We start from the raw sequence: 17,783 nt of genomic DNA, 5'->3' as shown, positions 1-17,783 counted from the left end.
GGCGGAATCAGAATTTAGGAGGACATTGAGTTGATCAAGCATTTCTGTGACACTGCACTAACTCTTGCACAGCATGGTCTGAGTAGTGCAGTTCATGAGACGCAGCAGCACTTTGACATCAGGAACGACATCATGTAGGAGAGTTACTGCTTCGGTTCTTTACGTTGTATGACAGTGTTGCTTGCTGAAAAGTATAAATAAGTCATATCAATCATATCAATGATGTGATGGAATTCTGTTTGTGGCCATATGGTCTTGTTAAATTTAACTAAAATTAAAGGTTTAGGGATACAATTAGACAAATATATATTACTTGCATAGCCTACTTTCTTCTTTTTGAGGGCCTAGTCTAACATTTCTGATTATATTCAATATTGTTAGAATATTTAGAGGAATGATGGCAAACCCTATATAATGTACATTACATTCACCCAGTGACACATTCACACACCAAGGTAGAGGAAGACATGCAAGGCACTAGCTTATTTCAACATCAATCTACTACAAGAAACAAACCACATGCACACAGAAACTGTTGCAACCACTTCCTTCCTGCCACACCCTATACACACCCACACAGTACTTGAGTAAATGTTCTTAGTTACTTTACACCACTGTAAAGTAACTAAGAACATTTACTCAAGTACTGTGCTGTACCTTTTTCTTTTTTCTTTTAGTGGTGCAACCATAGGGTGCAGCCACTCCAATGCCCAGCCATGTCCGTCCCTCCCTATGTTGTCTGTATGTTTGTATGTCTGTATGTATGTTTAGGGTACCAACAGCAGGTGACAAAGTGGCGCTGTTGAGCTTCACACTGTGCACAGGTGCATGATGGGAAGCTGAGTTTTTTGCACCACTCACTTCAGACGGGTCTGATTTTTGTCTCCACCAGGCCGAAGGCATGGGGAGAGAGTATGTTTTGCACTCCGTCCGCGCGTATGTATGTGTGTGTGTGTGTGTGTGTGTGTGTGTGAGTCCGTTCGTGTGTGTGTGTGTGTCCGTCCGTCTGTGTATAGCTAATCGCCGGCACTGTTAACCCGGTCGATGCCAAATTTTGCACACACATCTTTTGATATTACTGCTCCAGATTCTGTCCAAACATTCCGCAAATCGTTACACAGTATCTCTATAGTCATGTGTTCAAGACGGATCTGTCCGATATTTCATAATCCATCCTAATTGGCTAACATTGGCTTTCAAAGATTGCAGGATTGGCCCGTTTTGAACAAAAAGCCTCAAATCATGAACACAGCATGCAAGTTACCTGAAATCTTTCACAGACTTTCCTATAGGCTGAGGAATATATCCCCCCCTTTTCACATTGGCCTGTGGATATTTGCATTTGCATTTCACATTTCACATTTCACATTCTAGCTTTACTTTACTTTACTTGAGTATTTCCAAATTTCAGTATACTATTACTTCTACTCTACTGTGTGTGTGTGTGTGTGTGTGTGTGTGTGTGTGTGTGTGTGTGTGTGTGTGTGTGTGTGTGTGTGTGTGTGTGTGTGTGTGCGCGCGTGCGTGCGCACGCATTATAGATACGCGCGCATGGGGGCATACGCACGTAATTAGAACCGATCCTATTTTTAGAGCACGCGTAGGATGGCCCGCGGTATCCGTGCGTCTGGTATTGGTCCTATCCAAACGCACTGTACGTGCGCAGTAAACGCATACGCACGGGCGCAAAATTGCCTGGTGTAGCTTGGCCGTCAGGGAAGGCACGCACACACAGGCAGTGCAGAGACGGTGTGTACAGAGTGCATGACAGAAAAGGAAGCAAGCCATGGACAACAGAGGAAGTGATAAAACACCGCACACGAGGGTGTCTGTCTGATCCTCCGAGCTGCATCTTCGCTTTACGCACAGTGAGACCGACATGTCATCACCAGCGACAGCCTCGGTAGCAGATATGTCCAGGAATGTTTCTACAAGCGAAAATGTCAACAGCGCCCACAACAATTCAGGTAGGGATTGATTTCACAGAGCTCTAGCTTTTTCTGGGTTCATGGAGAGGAATGTACTTTTCTAAACCCATCAGTTTTATAAGTGCACAGTCTACTGCCTACACCAAAGTGTGTAATAGACCTTTTTGGGGGCTGCTGACTACACGAGCTATTACAATATTACACATTTCAAAGTTTGTATTGAAAAAAAAAAACTGCATATGCATGAATGTATATTTGTACAAATCTGTCAGAACTCAGAAGCATAAACCACAAACAAGCTTAAGAGATTATATTTCCATTGTGGTCCTTTGAGTAGCCTACAATATATGTGTAAACACAGTAGGCCTACCATGTGTTGTTGGGGAGGGGTGGGGGTAGAGACAGAGCAGGCCTACAGAAAACCAATAGTTGACCTATATGAACCATAGTTCATACAATTTACTATACAAGTAAAGAAGCAAAGAACAACACGAACATGGTTTGTAAAAGGAAACTATTTCATGGGCCATAAGGTGTTAGTTGTTTTATTTATGTAATTTGACTTTCCGACATAATGCCTACAATTATTAATTGCTACTAATAGGTAACAGCCCCCTCATTCTTCAGGTTTCTTTGATTTGCATTTCCATTCAATCCAGAGCTGATGACATTGGACTGAACATGGTGAAATGTATAGGCTACTGCAGCACATACTTTCAGTTCCGCTTATATTTTATATGGTTTGTGATAATTCAAATGCACCTTTCAGAGCACGCTGTATTGCAGTTCCGTAGGGGGGTGTGAGAGATCACACAGCAGGTGCAATCTCTGAAGAACTATACTGCACACACACGCACGCACGCACGCACGCACGCACGCACGCACACACACACACACACACACACACACACACACACACACACACACACACACACACACACACACACACACACACACACACACACACGACACACACACACACACTTCCCCCCTGTTGTCAGGTGATAAGAAAATGGTCTCCTCACTCCTCATGCATGATCTCAGTTTGGGGCTCTCCCCAGGTTGGCAGAGGGAGAGTAATGTCCAGTATTACAGATTAGGCAATTAGGCAAAATGGGTTACAAAATTGTGGCATAAAAACGAATAAATAAAACATTTCCCTTCCTCAAACAGACGTCAGTATTTACTGACATAAATTCCTAGCAGCGTGTCAGAATCATTCATCATGTACAGAGATGTGCTGAGCGCGCTGTGCTCTATGATGAGCAGTTGCTCCAGACAGAAACAGAGCTCCAGATGGCCCGTGTACTTCCTCAAAGGTGTTTTGTTTAACGATTTATCACATTTCCTTTGATAACATGAGCATTAGATGTAGCAAACTGTTTCTGTCACTCAATGTTGGCCGGCCCCCTGTCCTGCCTATACCCCCTACATCCCACCTACATGCTCCCCCTAAATACCCGCTAATTAACCTCGACATACTCCCTACATAACCTCTACACACGTCGTGACATGCCCCTACATCCTGCATTAATGCAGGGGTGGGAATTCACCAATGCATCTAAAACAACAAATTATCAACAAAAACAATTGTATCCATCCATTTTTATACTTTGTTGAATGATGGTGAAAATAGACTATCTACAATCAGAATCTGAACCAGCTTTATTGTCACATCACGTGATTATAGGTGTAAATTGTGTGTGTGAGTTCTCAACATTGCAGTTACAGGAATAGAAGAGTTAGAAAATACCTATAGAGAAGAAAGGATGTTCAATAGCACATATTTATAGAAAAGGAAAAAAAGATGGCTAAACGGGTGGAGTTAGCTGCTTTGGCAGATAGTTTGAGGATCCAGGGACCTTTTAATACTTTCCATTGGTTCAATATTTTTTTAACCAACACACAGACGTAATAGCATTTATTTATAAAATAAAATAAATCAATGCTATTGAACATTGCCTATGTGTATAGCTAACTGTGTATAAAGTGGTCAAGATACAAAGTGGGGCACCACCACCATACTTGCATCAAGCTTTCTTTTATTTTTTTATTTTTGTAAAACTAAAAACTATAAAGACATGCAGAAAATAAAATAATAAGAAAAAATAAAAATGGTCCTCAATACACACACATTTGCACTCAAATGACCACAGCTTGCTTTCTGTCCTTTTGATAGATATAGTTAAGTAAGTAAGTACAAATGCAGTATGGCCATATCAATCTACAGTATTTCATTGGAAGTAGCTTCTACAAATATTTGCGATCAACGATTTAATTTTGTTTTTCCATTGAACATTGGAAGATAAATGTAACATTTTCTGTTTGTCATTAGGCTTTATAAAACAAACATTGCACGGGCCAGATGACAAATAACTTATAAAGAAATGACTGACAATGACCGATACCATTAATCAAAATAAATAGTACAGTATAATGGCCAAAATAGGAAATATTTAATAAAGCTATACGCAAACTTAGTTTAGAAATAGTGGAAATGGCCGATCTACAAGATCACGTGTTGTATTGTGCTATTTCCACATAGGCCTATATCTTTTTTTAAACATGTATGAATATTTTTCTACATTAGGATAATAATTGAGATCATCTCAATTAATTGTGATTAGGCAATTATGTAATCATTTTGATAGGCTTAGGGCTGATTCATACTCCTATTTTAGAGCCGAATAAAAGTCGGTCTGGCTCTGTAGAGCCTACAATGTGACGTCATTTGAGGTTCGGGGGGACGGGTAGGGTACCGTCGTAAAGTCGGCTCTTCGGTGCTACTGAAAATTTCTGACGAGCCGAAATCATTTCGGCACTTCAGCGCCGAAACAGCGGTAAAATAGGAGTATGAATCGGCCCTTAGTCACCAATTCATCCATCCTGTCTTTTAGGTGGGTCTGCAGCTCAGTGCACGCCGGTGCCTCTGCCAGCCCTGGGCATCCAGAGGATCGTCCGGGGCGATGGCACCGGTGTGGGTACAGTGATCTCACTCCAGTGCCCGGCCAGACACAGGCTGATGGGAGGGCACATGGAGTGTGTCATCATGGGCCCCAACGTCACCCAGTGGAAGGGGGAGACTTACTGTAAACGTAAGTAGAAACAGTGGTGGAAAGTAACTTAATATGTCTTAATATGCTGCTCAGTTTTAATGCACTGCACTTTAGGATTGTATGCTTATTCTTCTTTTACTGATAGGTTTACTGATAGGAGTATGATTTTCATTTTATATGTGCAAACATGTGAAATGACAAATAAAGTGCACCTTGAACCTAAATAAGTAATGTACTTAAAGTACAATTCTGAGGTGCTTTTACTTTGGTACTGTACTGTCTATTTTGAAGCCAATACTTTAGTACTTTTAATCATCACATTTTGAGCACTACTGTAATTTAAATTTGTGTACTTATTTCAAAAATAATCATAATCTTCAATGTGCACATTAGAACAATGCTCTCAAGCCGTGACACCGTCTTCAACATTCTTTATTACCAAAGTCAAGTGCATGGGGCAAATTAGATGAACATGCAGAATTAATTTACAAGAAGATTGAAGTTCCCATTATTTTGAAAATATGTATTCATATATAGAAACTTGTGGTCAATCATGTAGATGTGTACTGACTCGCAAGAGTTCATGTCCTCATTTTAAATGGAATGCATTTAGAACGAAACCCATTTACCGTTTGACAAAAGATGTCATTAAAGGCAAATAATAATGCTAATGATTGAAGAGAGATCTAATTTAGAAGCTATTGTCTTTTTGAGTGGGTGCAACCACTCCAAAGAACAGCTTTGTCCCTATGGGACTATATGTTACTGTTTAGAGTACCAATAGGGGGTGCTGTTGCACCACTCGCTTCAGACTGGTCTGATTTTTTTTTTAAGTGAGTGTCGTCTTATTATATTTCAGTACCCAAAACAGTTTTAATCTGTCTTAATCTCTGGCACTCTCTCTTTGTCGCTCTCTCCGAATGTCTCTTTGTTGCTGTCTTTCTGTCTCTCTTCTCTTGCTTGTCTCTCTCTCTCTCTCTCTTTACCTGTCTCTCACACTCTCTCCAGCACTATCCAGTCATGAGGACTATGGTTTCCATGTGGCTGTGGTGGCATCCATTGTGAGCTCTGCCATCATCCTGCTCATGTCCATGGCCTTCATCACATGCTGCGTGGTGGACTGTCTCAACCGTGGAAAAAAGAGACATCAGGAGAGGTCAGTGACAGTCACGCCATTTGGAAGAACAGAGAGATGTGCACGGTGAAAGTGATGCACGGTGAAAGTGACGTGAAAACTACTACAAAATGTGTTGCGGATTCCTGGAAAAATGTATGGTTGCTGACGCTTCATAAAATGCTGCGTACTCTCTACTCTAATTGGTTTGGAGTAAGTAACCTCCAGTTCACAAGCTCGCTTTGCATCGTGACATTTTGGGAGCTTGAAGATCAGCTTGAGATGCACAAGACCATAATTCAGTTTACAATTTAGGCATTATTATTATTATTATTATTATTATTATTATTATCATTATTATCATTATTACAATTTAGGCTTATTATCCAGAGCGACTTACAATAAGAAACGTAAGCAACTAAACATACATCAAATGCAGATCTTGCAGAGAGATAGTGTATAGACCTAGTGTTAGTCTAACACAGTCTGAATTTTCATTTCGTTTCACAGAACATTTAATGGATGTGGCTAGCGATGCAGGGCTGGAGCCAGGCTAGTGTAGCGCCTTAGTAAACTACCTAGAACCTAGCCTGCAGTCCAAACTATACACCTGTACTATCAATACGAATAATCTGTACATTGAAACTATAGAAACTAGAGGATACCAAGTAAACAATTAACCTAGAATCATTCTAAATAACATGCTATCTAAACCTTAGGTTGTGTGATGCATAAATTGACCTTTAGGGTTAGAGCAGCCTTTTTCATCTCAAGGAGCCGCAGTTTGATATGCATTAGGATTTGGTCATGTGGTCAAAAAGTAATCTGACCACATGACTGGTACTCCAATCTACACTGTAACATGATCCTCAGTGTTCATTTAACATGTCCAGCTAATCCCACTGAGAAAAAGTTAGTTTTGTTCAATGTTTTGTTCAATATGTGAACCGATACCGTGATGCATATTTTCTAATGGTGTTTTCTGGCACCAGGGAGGCCGGTTTTCAGCAGAGGGAGGAGAGGGTGGAGCAACAGCAGCAGCAGAGCGCGTCCCGCTGCAGTAATAAAGGCAGGAACAACAACAACAACAACAACACATCCCTGTGGGATGACCATGACCTGGAGCTGGGTGACATCTGCAAAACTATCTGCAGGTGAGATCTCACCTCACTTGAACACATCTAGGGGTGCAACAGTTAATCAAAGTAATCAATTTAATCAATTAGCAAGTTTGATTAAATAATACTTTGATTTAAAAAAGACCCAAAATAGCATGATAGTTGTAAGCTCATAGATTGGCTATGTTTGTGCCACATGACAAGTTATAAACTTGGAAGTGGTTAATCGGAATCATTTATTTAGTTGATCTATTAGAATTTCTCGTGTTAGTTAAATAAATAAAAACAGACTATTCTCGATCAGTTTAATAATCCAAAAAGTAGCCTAACTAAAAGGCCTACAATAATCGCTGAGAAGATAATCGATAGTTGCACTCTGCTCAAATGAGAACAAGTGAAACCAAGTGTAATGCTTTATGGTGTCGTCCACAGTTAACAGTTTTTGTATCGAGTTGTGGTTGACCTATTCTACATACTGTTAATAAATACTTCAATCAAACAAACTATGCAGACCACTCAAACATTCAACAAGTCTTTCTTCCACAGATACCATCAACGTCACCCCTGCAGTGGAGGTCTAATAAGCATCCCATCTTCACCCTACACGTTGGCTCCAACTCTCCCAGTATTTGCTCTCCCCGGTCACGGATATAATCAGCCTCTCTTGTCCCAAAGCTCCTTGTCCGACCCAGCTCAGAGTTCCATCTCGTCCCAGAAGAGGCAGTATCCTGCTGGACCCTCCTGTCAGACTCAGAACTCATCTCTGGTCCAGAACTCTGCTCTCTTGGTTCAGAGCAGTGAGGTGAGCTGAGCAGTATGTCAGCTCCGTACAGATTATATTTGTGTGAGACACATAACAGGGAAAGGTGAATTTAAAAAAGACACAAACAATGAACAAACTGAATCTCAGTCAAGAGCTTGTTTACTATTTTGTTTTGTAACCACTGTAAGGGGCTGTGTCCACAGAGAGCGTTTGGTGGATATCGTGTCCACAGAGCTCACAACAAGCCTTTATTAATGCCTGTGTTCAAAGTTCGAACATAGCAACCGCTGCTGAGCTCAACGTCTGGTCATCTGCATCATTAGCTCAGCTGAAGCAATGCTAAACATGGACTTCTCAACGTTGTGGTAATGATTCAAAGTCTTTAATCAAAATAGCTTTCCGTGGCTTTTCCGCTATGGACATTTTTAGACCAAGGAGTGTTTTTCGTGCAAAACAAATGCTTGCATCAAATGATTATTGATTCAGAATCATGAAAAACCTCAAGTTTGATCCATCACATGCTACATTCAGAATTACAAATTGAAATGTTTGCCTGTTGCAAAAAGTTAAGTGATTTGGGTGATTTGGAAAACCCAGGGGTTAACTGGGGATAGGGAGTTACTCCTTATATGGTCAGCACACTCTATAGTAGGGAGGATTATCACAACAAAACAAAAAAAGAAGTGATATTTGAATTAAGTGAACTGACTGAATATACCTTTAAGAGTACCCCATCTTTCAGCAGCTGTCACAGATTCCCCTAGGCAGGGACACTGAATTTCAGTCTTTGTGAGATCTGTTACTAGATCGACACCTTTGCAAACACATTGGACACGAATTGGTAAGGAATTTATTCTAAGATTTATTTGTTTAATTCCCTGACTAAAGGCAGAAGTGGCAACTCAAAAAACACTTTTTATGGACACAGCTACAAAAGAGAACTGACTCAAAGACCAGCTGTGTATTACAGTATGTGATGATTCCATGTGGACTGAATGAAGCATTGCCTGAATTGTAATGGTCCAGACTCCATACACTGATCTGTGACAGGAGATAATGCTTGATCAGTGTTTTGGCATAAGGTATAATTATGAAATTAACTTACTATACCCCTTCTGGGGCTTAGGAAGTCGACAAGAGTTCTCCAGGCATCTCGATCCTGAGCCAACACTTCCAGCTGTCCCCAAGTTTGGCCCATATTCTTTGCATCTGCCTCCAGGTCTCTGCACCAGGTGTTTCGTGGCCGACCTCTCTTTCTTTTCCCTTGGGGGACTGCCTTGTGGTGTTTGAGGCTGGTTTACGGAGAGTATATGGCCTATCCATCTCCAACGCCTTTTGAGGAACTCTTCCTCAGCAGGTTTTTGGTTGGTGTGTTGCCACAGCTCTTTGTTGTTGATGGTTAGGCCAGCGGATCTGGGTTTCGTTGCAGACAGGTGTTGATGAATGAACTTGTGTAGTACTTTGTGTAAACTCTGTACACACACTGCCCTCTGCCTGAATTGCAGAACCATTGCACTTATTGGATAAACAGCCTTTACTACAGATTATTATTATACCACAATGTAAATATTGTTAAGGAATGTCATTAAGCCATGAAATATATTGGTATGACACATGATATAATACTGGAACAATTGGGTTAGTTCCACGTTTTCATACAACCGCCAAATGATTCTGCTTTAGAATAAATAACCCACAATGTACTGTAGTGTCAATTTATGTGAAGGGACCTTTCCTGCATTAAACTTTATTATAAGATAAAGTTGAAAATGGCTGTTGTGCTTTTAGCGTAGGAGCTCATTATGTTTCTGTGTACTTGGGAAAGGCCTCATTGAGCAAGTTCACCATTAGTACAAATGGTGAAAAGAAGAATGTAATAAATGTCAATGCTATGCGCAGACTTTCTATTTAACAGTATGTTTATCCCCTGCTTCACACACACATTCATATGCTGATGGCGGAGGAAACCATGCAAGGCACCAACCTGCTCATCGGGAGCAATTAGGGGTTCAGTGAGTGTCTTGCTCAAGGACTTGGACAGTAACTCTGGGATCGAACTGGGAACCTTCCGGTTCCAAAGCAGTCGCTCTACCTGGGCCACACTGCCACCCCATAAAAGGTTTTTTAGGCTTCTCAAACAAATATTGCACAGGTCAGATATGACAAATAACTTAAAGAAATTACTAGAATAACAATACCAATAATAAAAAAATAAGTATTGTACTATAGCTAAAACACACCAAACATTCAACAATAGCCAAATAGCCAATCTACAACCTCAGAAAAGTGTCACAATGCAATTATTTCCCTTACATTGTCACTTAACTGTCATCTGTAGACCCACAGGTTGAGAACCACTGATCACCTGCACATAACTTATTAACAGAAAGTATGGTAGCTCATAACACTTGCCCTAGCCCCTTAGATAGCACTTTATGTAGACTAAATAGCATTTTATACAGACTTATAGCATGTTACATAGACAGCACTAGAATTGAATTTTATGTAGTCGTAGCACTTTATAGTATACATGTATAGTATTATGTATAGTTTAATTATATAGATATTCCACTGTTACGTTCTAATTTCTTAGCTTACGCATGTTCCATGATAACTACTTTTTATGTAGGCCTATGTGATGTATTGCCATGCTTCTGTTCTTGCTAAGAACAGAAGCAGAAGAAGAACAGAATGTAAGTCGCTCTGGATCAAGAGTGTCTGCTAAATGCTCTGGATCAAGAGTGTCTGCTAAATGCTCTGGATCAAGAGCGTCTGCTAAATGCTCTGGATCAAGAGCGTCTGCTAAATGCTCTGGATCAAGAGCGTCTGCTAAATGCTCTGGATCAAGAGCGTCTGCTAAATGCCTAAATTGTAAATTTAAATATTTGCCATAAGACGAAAGACTGCAACGGATACAGGTTGCTCCATGAACTGCAGCGGCCAACGAGGAGTCTACGTTTCTATATCTATGAGGTCAAAGCTGTACAGACACATCCTGTTTAGCTGGTGACTGTGGAGACATGACAATAGACAAATGTTGCAATAAAATTGTATTTTTCAAATAGTATAACAATACAATATTTTACATTGGCAGCAAATACAACAATGAAAAATAGTTTCTCAATTGAAACAGATAAACAAAAACAGTAGCCTATACATGGTCATGAAATCAAACAAACAAATCAAACAAAAATCTAACAAATCTCCCTTAGAGATAGGGTAAGAAGTTCAGTCACACGAGAGAGACTCGGAGTAGAACCGCTGCTCCTTCGCCTGGAAAGGAGTCAGCTGAGGTGGTTCGGGCTGCACGGGCATCTGGTTAGGATGCCTCTCGGGCGTCTCCCTAGGGAGGTCCTCGACGCATGTCCCACTGGGAGGAGACCCCGGGGCAGACCAAGGCGCAGTTGGAGGAAATACATCGACTCACTGGCCTTGGAACGTCTCGGAGGTCACCTCTTATAAATATCTAGGAGTGCACATGGATTGTGATGAGCTGGCACTCCCATGTGACAAGTATGTGTGCAAAAGTACACCAGCACCTTCATTTTCTCTTTTCTCTCATTGAGCTTGAACCTATAGCACTGTAACAGTGCAACAGTTTCTGATGAACAAAATCATCATACTGTGTCAGATGGAAACCACACATCCAAAAGTGTTACTTTTCAGTTTTCAAATTCAAAAGTAGCAAAGCTACAATCTCAAAATGGGTTGCGCCGTGTTTCGAGCATTCAGATCTGCTACTTTTGATATTTCTTCGTGAACAAAATATGGAGATAAGGTTTCTTAGTTCTTACCAACAGCAATCAGTAGTTTCCATGTGCTGGCGAACTCACAGAAACGCACAAGTTAAAAACAAAGCATGTCCATACTTTTTTTAACAGGGGAGAGCAGTCTGGAAAGGTCCTTGTAAAGTTAAGAGTCTGTAACTCTGACAGTTAAAGGATGGAACCAAATGGACCCCGACTCTCTAGATCGAGTTACTGTACATTAACACTGTAGATTTTATATTGGACACAGGGAATAATGCACTGGTTCTCAACCTTTTTAATTTCAAGGACCACCAGTTTGATATACATTATCAAACATGTTGTCTTATCTCTGGGACCCCAGTCTGCACTGTAAAATCCTCAGTGTTATTTTAACTCTCAGCTAAGTGTGCATTTGGTAGTAGTTCCTGAACCCGACATTGAGAACCAGTGGCCTAATTGATTAAATGCAAACTCTCCTGTGCATGTACGCCAAGGAAGAAACTCCCAACAAATGTGTGTGTTTTGTTTTTTTCTTTTTACTATTTAGAACTTTTATACAAGACCTCAATAGAGGCCAGAGATTGGGCCACACTTCTGATGTAGATGACATCACATGTGAGATCAACATGGATTCTCATTATACTGTGGCTTGTTTGTACCAGCAGTGGACAAGTCTCAAACACTTTCATTTTTAGGATATAAATCAAAGGAGTCGTTGAGTAGCCTGACGTAAACAGAGACATTTCTGGTCTAGAGGGGCGGGTCGCGCCTCAGAAATGCGCGCACCCTGATTGGATCTCATCGATCTGTCCGTCACCCCCGGCCCCTCCTCTCCCCCCTAGTGCAGCGCCACGTCACATCATTTAGAGCGACGCCCACCCGGAAGGGTTGACTCCCACTTTTAGACTGGTTCAGCCCACGGCTTTTTCCAGGCTTTCATCTTTCGCGCAGACGAAATGAAAGCCTGGGTATCGAGGCTAGTCGTTGAGTGACTCTTTGAGCATTATAGCTAGTTCAATGAAGCCATCACTAGGACAAGTGTTGGGCTCAAGTCCTTTTCCTACAATTTACAATTATACATTCACTCTTACATGCACTCAGATCAGCCAACGCAGGGAAACTGGAAGTCCCCTCACTAAAACGCCGGGACAACGCTCCACACGTCCCAAACTCTTCTCCCTTCTGGCTCCAAAACTGTGGAATGCACTTCCCATTGCAGTCAGAACTGCAGCATCACTCCCAATCTTCCGCCGTAGCCTGAAAACCCACCTTTTCAGACTCCATCATGGCCCATAGCACTTACCCTAACCCCTTAGATAGCATTTCTGTTGGCTTAGATAGCATTTGACACAGACTTATAGCATGTTATGTAGACAGCACTATAATTGTATTGTATTGTATATAGTCATAGCACGCCATAGTACATATGTATAGCATAGTAGTAAATATGTATAGTTTATATGTATAGTGTATGTATAGTTTCATTATATAGATATTCCACTGTTACTTTCTTAGCTTACGCATGTTTCATGATAAATGCTTTTATGTGATGTATTCCCATGCTTTTGTTCTTGCTTAAATGTAAGTCACTCTGGATTAAGAGCGTCTGCTAAATGCCTAAATTGTAAATTGTACATTTCCTCAGGAGTTTGGTAATGTTGCTTTTTCAGTGGCAAACAAGTAGGGTAGCTTGTAATTAATAATCAGTCAGATTATGCAGCACCACTGTCACAGATTTGGCAGAGATGTCTCTCTCTTGCTCTCTGTCTCTGAATGTGGGCTCTAGTCTAGAGGGTGGCTGCACAGCATGTGTTATTGTGCCTAATGGTATAAAGCAATGTTTTGAGACTTTGTACTCTGAAGGACAGTCTGCCTCTATGGAGTTCCATGATGACCTCTTGCAGAGCTTCGAAGGTGTACTTGAGCTCTGGAGGGTAGCTCCGGTTCAGAGCATACAGAAGAGCAAGCAACATTGTCACCGCAAAAGGCACACTTCCCAACCCGTTCAACACTCTCACCCCGTCCAGAATGATGCCAACATCCACAGGTGCGTCGTATGGCGTCGCTGCACCTTTGTTTCGAATGACAAAGATTCCACACGCCGTGTCTGCCATGGCCGCTCGACTGCTTTCAACATCCACGTCCTGCGTCAACACACAAAGACAGACTTTTCATTGATGTGCAATACATACGGTACATATTTCTTATAGCATGTGCCATTTTTACAGTATTGCTGTAAAACAGCTATCATGATATGAAGTTGTTTTCACTGAGCCATGGTGAGCAGCTACTTCAACAACTAAGCCGGTTAGGGTCAACTTACCTATAAATAAAGATCCACAAGTTCACGATGCGACGCACATTGTGAGTATTTTGTTATAGAATTCTTGATGTTTTGATGTAGATCAGGAAGAAGCAGGACGGCAATGCCGACTCAGGAATCATCTTAATTTCCATCACACCAGAGAGAGACTAGTGTCTCCCTCCAGAGCTTCCCCCAGAACCCCTTACACACATGTCAAACACATCTTTATACTGTCAGGAGTGTACACAGAGGTAACGAGATGCTAACTCCTTACACAGACTGCTGCAGGCGAGTAGGTATGTTTCAAATGTAAGTTCATGTGATTGGGAACCTGGAGGAATAAAGGTGCGTTAACATACCGTGTACTAATAATGAATAAACGTGCATTAACATACCATGTACTCCCTCACCAACTTGTCTGGATCTTCTTTCATGTAGGCACACAGAGCTCTGAGCACACATTCTCTTCTGACATCAATGTTGCCAGTCTGAGTACACACACACACACACACACACACACACACACACACACACACACACACACACACACACACACACACACACACACACACACACACACACACACACACACACACACACACACACACACACGTGCATATTTGTTAGTGATGCCATTGATGAAATTGTAAAAAATATATTACAATTTAAAAAACAGTTCAAACTGATTCTTTTAGAGTATGGAAAATAAAATGTTCTTTTTTTTTTAAATATATTTTTTATCCCACGATTTTGTAACCCATTTTTCACCCCTGTGTCAATCATCTAATGTGATCCTGGGCTCTACACACCCTCCACCAACCTAGTCCCCATATATGGGGGACAAGGGGAGAGCAACGGACTTGAACTCATGCTTCCTTCATGCCTGAGTGTCCAAGTTGTTCCTTTACACCTGACAGGGGGGAGTTTCCCTGGTTGGATGTAGCGCGTGGAAGGAACACGTTATTCCAACCAGTTCCTTATCCCTCCATCAGGCGCCCCGGCTGGCCAGGGGGAGGCAGTTTAGTGACCAGGATTACTGCATGTTTTTTGTGAGGGTACCTATCCTAGGGGACACGGGGAGAACATGCAAACTCCACACAGAAAGGCCCTTTCGCCAACCCCACCTTCGGGTATGGGCACTGATGACGCGGAGGAGGAAACACGCCGCCAGCACCCACAGCGTCCCGAGGAAAATACATTTTTGATACAGTATCCAAGTATAATAATTATATAGGGTGAAACTGATAACATTGCGTGTGTGTGTGTGTGTGTGTGTGTGTGTGTGTGTGTGTGTGTGTGTGTGCATGCATGCGCGCATCTTTAATCTGGGAGGTAAAACAACTGCTTAAATCAGGCTTTAAATAAAAAGCATGCACAGTAATGCTTCCGTAAGATTGCATTGGGAACACATGGTGCTGGCCCAGACTTAGATTCTTATGTGCCGGCCTTAAGTTTATCTGTATCTCGGGTTCTGATATGTTTACCTTTTGGAATCAATACTATGAAAAGGCTTTAATCCACTTTTTTTGGACGGGCTCGACCCAGCTAGACCCCATTTCGACCTGTAGTACAGTGATATCACGGAACGTAAACTCATCTTGGAGCTAAAGCGTTTGGAACCTCAATATGTACATGTTGAGGTACGTAGGGCCCACATTTTCATAATTGTCCACTCGTCGCGATAAAAAACCTTTGTTGAACGTGTGAGTGATTTTTGCAGTTGCATCGGCTCCTTCTGTTAACTCTGTGAGTCTGTGTGCATGCAGAGGAGGGGGAGGACGAGGTGTGTGACTGTGTGTGTGTGTGTGTGTGTGTGTGTGTGTGTGTGTGTGTGTGTGTGTGTGTATAATGATGATGCAAAGCGGCCGGGGTAGTTAGACAAAGACAAAGTAACGCAACAGAACCAAACCACCTGGCAGCCCAACGAAATTCAATACACAAATCTATCTCTGTGTTGTTAAATCATGACTGTGCGCTACACAATTGTGTACAACAAAAAGAGCATCTAAAGGATTTGAGACAATATCGGTGGCCCCCAACTGTATGTGCGGGACGTTCCTGAGCTGTGCGCATGCGTGCACGTTAGGGGGAACATTGGATACCGAAGTCAAATCAAAGTGATGTATTATTTTGTCCCTGATAATATATATTATAATAATAGGCTATCCATACCTTGCTCATAGGCACCATGATGCTGTTGATCATTCTCCCTTGAGCTCCACCTTTCTTGCCATACACTGTCATCAGGTTTGCAAGTGTCCAGCTCTGAGCGTCCAGCTCTGAGAAGAACTTTGACTGCAAGTCGATTGTTGTGATTCTTTTGAACTCTGCATTCAACTACAAATAAATAAACAAAGATACACAAGGCTTATGTCACTGACATGTTTTGTCATTTCAAGACTTTAGTTTTAAATGCATGTGTGTTTATCTATAGCTTCTTGCAAAGAAATGCCACTGTTTGCAAGAGCGCAAACAAAGGTCGCTGGCCTTCCGCGTATAGTGCAGTCTGTAATTATTCACTGTACACTACATATTCCAATAAATGTAGAGGATGTTCATCACACATCCATTCACCTACCTCATGAACATGGAAGAGAGCCGGCCACCTCATTTGGAAATCGTCTATCGTGGGTGCCTCTCGAACTACCTCTTGCCTTCTGTGCGCAAAGGTCTTGTCCATCATCATCATCATGTTTTCATCATTGTTTCTTTTCTTTACTTCTGAGAGGAGGTCCACTCTGATCTTCTCTAGGGTCTGTGCCGTTTCTCCAGGTCGATAGTCGGGACAAAAAGACACTTCAGCTTTTTTGGGCCTCTTCACACCAAAAAAAGGACTGCATTTTTTGCCATCAGGTTTGCGTTTTTGGGCATTCACTTTAAGTTCTGGGCATCCAAGCTGCCTGAGCTTATTTCGGTAGTTAAGGAGTTTATTCTTCAAACGTGTCTCCCATATTCCATATCCAGTGGCTGAAGCACTCTCTTTCAAACATGGATGTGTTGAAACAAGAGCCTTTGCTACATCCTCAATCTCATTATCAACGAGGTGCACTTTGTGCTGGATGATCTTTTTAACTAATTCAGCAAGAATTTCACTTTGAAGTCGAGAACTAGGAATCAACAAAGTTCCGTTTTGTTTGAAAGCAGCATTGGCCATGTTCAGCTCTAACCGAGCCGCATAAGAGAACTGGGGCACTTGGAAGACAGCGGGCCATCCATTGCACCAGGGCCGACAATATGGGCAGACGTGGGCAGACAATATGCCTGTAACACCAGACAAACGGAATGCGGAGGTGGCAGGAACAGAGGGTCCACGGAGCCACCTGGCTGAAAAGGTGCACGTGTACTATAGATGACCCTGATGGTACTAAGGTCCTGGACATCTGATATCGAGAGCAAGTTGGTGAATTCTTTCTCATTGTGATGCTTAATTCGAAGCCTGATGTGTCCTTCTATTTCATAACGTTCCATTATTTCCTCTGCAAGTTTACCGACAGATTCTGGCCGCTCTGGGAGGTTCCATCTGAAACTCCGGTCTGCAGATCGAACCATTCTGAGCCTCACTGGAGGAGCTGCTGAATTACAGAGGACCTTAATGGAACTTCTGTCCTGGACATCTGATATCGAGAGCAAGTCAGTGAATCTTTCCTCAATCTTAGGATCCATTAATTGAAGCGTGATGTCACCTTGTAGACTATACTCAGTCTTTATATGATGTGCAAGTTCACTGACAGACTCTGGCATCCCATCTGG

The 17,783-nt window shown here is 41.8% G+C and overlaps 2 protein-coding genes across 3 annotated transcripts; one reads left to right on the top strand and one right to left on the bottom strand.

Annotated features, from left to right (window-relative positions):
- Positions 1-1,809: 1,809 nt before the first annotated feature.
- Positions 1,810-7,256, top strand: susd3 (sushi domain containing 3; the record flags this gene model as incomplete). Its single annotated transcript, XM_083769966.1, has 4 exons — positions 1,810-1,967; positions 4,826-5,023; positions 5,993-6,140; positions 7,091-7,256. Exons 1-4 carry the CDS (start codon positions 1,880-1,882, stop codon positions 7,254-7,256), a joined length of 600 nt encoding a protein of 199 aa, XP_083626092.1. The 5' UTR covers positions 1,810-1,879.
- Positions 7,257-8,555: 1,299 nt separating this feature from the next.
- On the bottom strand, positions 8,556-17,307 carry LOC310861225 (uncharacterized protein). 2 transcript variants are annotated; one of them, XM_083768582.1, is made up of 5 exons: positions 16,612-17,307; positions 16,206-16,370; positions 14,429-14,521; positions 13,747-13,872; positions 8,556-9,473 (listed from the first exon to the last, which is right to left on the bottom strand). In XM_083768582.1, exons 1-5 carry the CDS (start codon positions 17,185-17,187, stop codon positions 9,330-9,332), a joined length of 1,104 nt encoding a protein of 367 aa, XP_083624708.1. In that variant the 5' UTR covers positions 17,188-17,307; the 3' UTR covers positions 8,556-9,329. The 2 variants fall into 2 exon arrangements, with proteins under 2 accessions (XP_083624708.1, XP_083624707.1); XM_083768581.1 differs by lacking the exon at positions 8,556-9,473 and having other exon boundaries at positions 13,379-13,872.
- Positions 17,308-17,783: the final 476 nt, after the last annotated feature.

The sequence above is a fragment of the Protomyctophum parallelum genome, assembly GCF_964188405.1.
Source record: "Protomyctophum parallelum genome assembly, chromosome: 7".
In the NCBI taxonomy this organism is placed as follows: Eukaryota; Metazoa; Chordata; class Actinopteri; order Myctophiformes; family Myctophidae; genus Protomyctophum; species Protomyctophum parallelum.
This window is presented reverse-complemented; position numbering and strand designations above follow the sequence as displayed.